This window comes from Triticum aestivum, chromosome 6A (assembly GCF_018294505.1).
Source record: "Triticum aestivum cultivar Chinese Spring chromosome 6A, IWGSC CS RefSeq v2.1, whole genome shotgun sequence".
NCBI classification, from domain to species: Eukaryota; Viridiplantae; Streptophyta; class Magnoliopsida; order Poales; family Poaceae; genus Triticum; species Triticum aestivum.
The window spans coordinates 24,696,820-24,701,954 of NC_057809.1; the positions used below are offsets into that span (position 1 = coordinate 24,696,820).

A 5,135-nucleotide genomic window follows, 5' to 3' on the forward strand; every position below is an offset into this window, starting at 1 on the left:
CAAGCTGCGACTTCCGAAAATCCTAAACCTAGGAAAGCCTATACCTATTACGAAAACTTCCAACTAATCTAAACAACGATTAGAAGAACATTAGCGCATCGGATGGCCGTTGGTTTGATGATCCGACGCTCTAGATTTTCGACTCGCGCCATTTTTTTCAGGCGCCTGTTTAATACTCCTAGATGCTCGTGTATTTTTTTGCCAAAATTAGGCGTTGGCGCGCGCACGAGATGGCTTGTCGACCACCCGCTGCTTCACCTCACAGCATGACCACACGAAAATCCATCACACCAAATTTCTCTTGTCTTAGCGATCGGCAATCATAATTAGCAGCAAAAAAGACTAATCACTCTTTCGATCCATCGATCCCCTCCATCTCCGGCGCCCCTCCGTGGCAGGTAGAGAGAGGGGAAACCATTGATCCGTCGACAAGATCGGTCGATCTCGAGGAGGCCGGCCGGATTACTGCATCCATCACATCGCATTGCAATTTTCATCGAGAAGACAACAAGAATTTGCGCGTCCATATATACATATATATCAATCGATTGTAGCGACAATCAGGCAGGTGGGCGGCCGGCGTCGTGGGAGAAGGGCCGGAGCTGATTTTTGATGGAGCAAGCGGAGGGCGATGCCCCCGCCACCGCCCCCGCGCCGGCGCCGGCGCCGGCCCCGGTGCCACCGCGGGAGGCGATCTCGTTGGAGAAGGCGTTCGAAGGCAAGACCCTGCCGACGTGGAACGAGCAGATCACGGTCCGCGCCGTGGTGGTGAGCGCGGGGCTGGGCACCTTCCTCAGCTTCATCGTGATGAAGCTCAACATCACCTCCGGCATCGTGCCGTCCCTCAACGTCTCCGCGGGGCTGCTCGCCTTCTTCATGATGAAGACGTGGACGTCGGCGCTGGAGCGCTGCGGCGTCTTCCCGCGGCCCTTCACCCGGCAGGAGAACACGGTGGTGCAGACCTGCGTCATCTCCTGCTCCAGCATCGCCTTCTCCGGCGGCTTCGGCACCTACATCCTCGGCATGAGCCGCAAGATCGCCAAGGGCTTCGACGAGGCCAACAACACCATGAACGTCGAGGAGCCGTCGCTGTGGCGCGTCATGGCTTACCTCTTCCTCGTCAGCTTCGTGGGGCTCTTCTCCATCGTGCCACTGAGGAAGATCATGATCATTAGCTACCGCCTCACCTACCCCTCCGGCTCCGCCACCGCCCACCTCATCAACAGCTTCCACACGCCCCAAGGCGCCATCCAGGCCAAGTACGTTCCTTCTTCTTCTCCGGCGACGTACGGCAATGGCGGATGTAGGAATATATGTATGTTTGTTTGATGTTGGCAATGGCAGGCAGCAGGTGTCGATCCTGTTCAAGTCGTTTCTAGGGAGCTTCCTGTGGTCCATGTTCCAGTGGTTCTACACGGCGGGGGACTCGTGCGGGTTCGGCTCCTTCCCGACGTTCGGGATGGAGGCCTACAACCGGCGCTTCTACTTCGACTTCTCGGCGACGTACGTCGGGGTGGGGATGATCTGCCCCTACATCATCAACTTCTCGCTGCTCATCGGGAGCATCATCTCCTGGGGGATCATGTGGCCCTTCATCGAGAGCAAGAGGGGGGACTGGTACGACGCCAACCTCCCCAACAGCAGCCTCCACGGCCTCAACGGCTACCAGGTCTTCATCTCCATCGCCATGATCATGGGCGACGGCCTCTTCAACTTCTTCTCCATCCTCTTCCGCACCTCCTACGACATGTACCTCAAGCGCACCGGCCGCGCCAAGGCTAACGCCGCGGGGGTCCCCTTCGCCGGCGCCGGCCTCGCCGGCGCCAACGAGAGGCAGGCGCTCAGCTTCGACGACCGCCGCCGCACGCAGATCTTCCTCAAGGACCAGATCCCCACCGTCGTCGCCGTGGGCGCCTACGTCGCCCTCGCCGGCATCTCCGTCCTCGCCATCCCGCACATCTTCCGCCAGCTCAAGCCCAAGCACGTCGTCTGGGCCTACGTCGTCGCGCCCATCTTCGCCTTCTGCAACGCCTACGGCACCGGCCTCACCGACTGGTCCCTCTCCAGCAGCTACGGCAAGCTCGCCATCTTCATCTTCGGCGCCAACATCGGCGCCAAGGACGGCGGGGTCATCGCCGGCCTCGCCGCCTGTGGCCTCATGATGGGGATCGTCTCCACCGCCTCCGACCTCATCCAGGACTTCAAGACGGGGTACCTCACCCTCACCTCCCCGCGCGCCATGTTCGTGAGCCAGGTCATCGGCACCGGGATCGGCTGCATCATCTCCCCCACCGTCTTCTGGATCTTCTACCAGGCCTACGACATCGGCAACGACGAGGGCTACCCGGCGCCCTACGCCAAGATCTACCGCGGCATCGCGCTCCTCGGCACCAACGGCTGGGACCAGCTGCCCAAGTACTGCCTCAGGTTCTGCGCCGCCTTCTTCATCCTCGCCATCGCCATCTGCGCGCTCAAGGAGGTGGCCAACAACAAAACGTGGTGGATCAGGGACTACATACCCAGCGCGCTCGGCATGGCCGTGCCCTTCTTCCTCGGCTCCTTCTTCACCATCGACATGTGCGTGGGGAGCTTGATACTCTACATGTGGTCCAGGTCCGACAGGCTGCACGCGCAGATGTTCGCGCCGGCGGTGGCATCGGGGCTAATCTGCGGCGACGGGATTTGGTCGCTGCCGTCGTCGTTGCTGTCGCTAGGCAACGTGGAACCACCCATGTGCCTGAGGGTCTTCGACGCCGACACCAACTACGAGGTGGAGCAGTTCCTTTCGACCTTACCCATCCCGGCGTAGCCACATGATCCACGCATACCATTTTTCTTCTTTTTCTTTACACATGCGTGCACGTTATATGTTCATGATCCATTGATCAATTAATGGATGGACATGATAGCTCCAAGGTTAGCTAGTACAGTGTTCTAGCCTTGTTACGTGAGGACGTGTAGGATGGATTGGATGGTGGTCTATATGTATGTATGTGTGTAATTGTTGCATTCACTAATTTGTATTCTCACGGAATTTGACTGGTTTTACTTGTTCTTCCGCTTCCTCCACTACCGGAGTAACCTAATATACCGGTGGCCTTTTCTATGCCGACGGCTTTTTGTCAGGGCCGTCGGCATATTCATCTATGTCAACGGCCTAAGAAAAACTGTCGGCACATCGCCATCTATGTCGACGGTCATCGTCGGCATAGATTGATGTAAGGCGACGGTTGTCGTCGGTATACAAAGATCGTCGGCATATAAGCGGCCTTGGCAATCCGGTCTCCAAGGGTCGGCTGACGCCGTCAAATAAATGCTGACGGCTCTGATGGCAGCCGTCGGCATAGATTATATATTTATTTATTTTATTTTAAATCATTTTCTTTTTTAGATTAAAATTATGTTAATTTAAATCTGACTCTTCTAAACTTAAACACACACACAAATTGTATATCGTTTGGGGTAGAATTTCCATAGATTATGAATATCTTGTTTGTTTTTATTTTTGAGTGTGTTACAAATGTGATCGCGTGTACTTTTACATATAGGTCCTTATACTTTGTTAAAATCATAAGTAATAGATACTTTCATTGGTTTTGACAAATTTTATATGGTTTTTAATCAGAATCTTGAAAGGATTATGTTGTATACTATGTGGGAATCTATGCAAAGAGCCTGGCCGTCAGCATAGTTCCAAGCCACGATGCACCAGGGGCCGCCATGTGTTAGTTTTCCGCAGACAGTCGTCAGCATGGGTGGGAATCTATGCTGATAGCAAGGCCGTCGACATACTATTGACACATGGCCACTAGTAGAAAAACCCCATTTGTCCATGTTGGTAAGGGCCTTTTGTCCCGGTTTGTGAACCGGGACTAAAGGGTCGTTACTAATGCCCTAACCCTTTAGTCCCGGTTCTTACACGAACCAGGACAGATGGGCCTCCACGTGGCCGGTGCGCCGAGCCCAGGCAGGAGGGCCTTTGGTCCCGGTTGGTGGCACCAACCGGGACCAATAGGCATCCACGCGTCAGCATTTCAGGGGCTGGGGTTTTGTTTTTTTTTTGAATGGGGGGGGGGGGTTGGGGGTTTTGGGGGTTTAGTTTAGGTGTTTCATATATTGTGTTAGCTAGCTGATTAATAGAGAGAAGTGTTCTTTCTTATGTCCGTGCTTGGTCGACGCTATATATACATATATATAGAGAGAGGACTAGACACGCTACCTAGTAAGCAAATAAAGGAAACCGAAGATCGTCATGAACATATGCATACAGAGAGAAGTGATATCGACCACCTCTCCTTCTCCGAGAAATTGGTCGAACAACAAGTTCTCGTATATCTATCCGACACTACCGGCTACATATATACAATAATTATCTCTTACAATGTAATTAATGTCCTAATTATATATGAACATAGGGTCCGCATAGTATTCTCCGTCTTCAGCGATCACGTGGTCAAGGAAGAATGCCACCAATTCCTCTTGAATTGCTCGCATACGATCTGGTGCTAGGAGTTCATCCTGCATCCGAAACATCAAATTTGAACAAGGGGGTCAACACAAATGATGGTAATGAAATAAAATTGTGAATATTATTGCTTACGCACTTCATATTGTTCATCAGAGTAGCCCCGTTCACATGTCGTGTGGCGGATGGACTCGCAAACGTAGTATCCACAGAAATCATTCCCTTGTTCCTGCCACAACCACTTTACAAGAAATAGAGATCAATCAAACTGATAGGCAAGCATGGCAAATGGTATTGATGAAACTAGCGCTTGAATCACTAGGAGATGCGTGGAACATGTTACTATAGTACTTACTTCCGGGTGTCTAAATTGCAGGTTCTTCAGCAGTTCCGGAGCTTTTTTGGTGAATTTTCTCCAAACCCTGCCAGACAAAGAAAAACAATTACTTGATATCAGGAAATGAACAAAGTTGCTGATATGGTGGATAATGATCGATTTAACTTACTTCTCGAGCATTTGAGTCATGTCCGCATAGTCCTGGGGATCTTTTCGTCTCGAGTCTAAGACGGTTACTAGTCCCTGCTCAAGCTTAATCTCTAGGAGAATATAGTAGAACCTGCGCACGCATGCATAACTCATCAATTACATTACTATAACCTAGACTAATAA

General features: G+C 52.2%; 1 protein-coding gene across 1 annotated transcript; it reads left to right on the top strand.

The window, feature by feature from the left end:
* Nucleotides 1-326: 326 nt before the first annotated feature.
* LOC123130090 (probable metal-nicotianamine transporter YSL8) lies at nt 327-3,022 on the top strand. Its single transcript, XM_044550045.1, has 2 exons — nt 327-1,259; nt 1,345-3,022. The coding sequence occupies exons 1-2, from the start codon at nt 613-615 to the stop codon at nt 2,807-2,809; spliced, it is 2,112 nt and encodes a 703-aa protein (XP_044405980.1). The 5' UTR covers nt 327-612; the 3' UTR covers nt 2,810-3,022.
* The last annotated feature ends 2,113 nt before the right edge of the window (nt 3,023-5,135 follow it).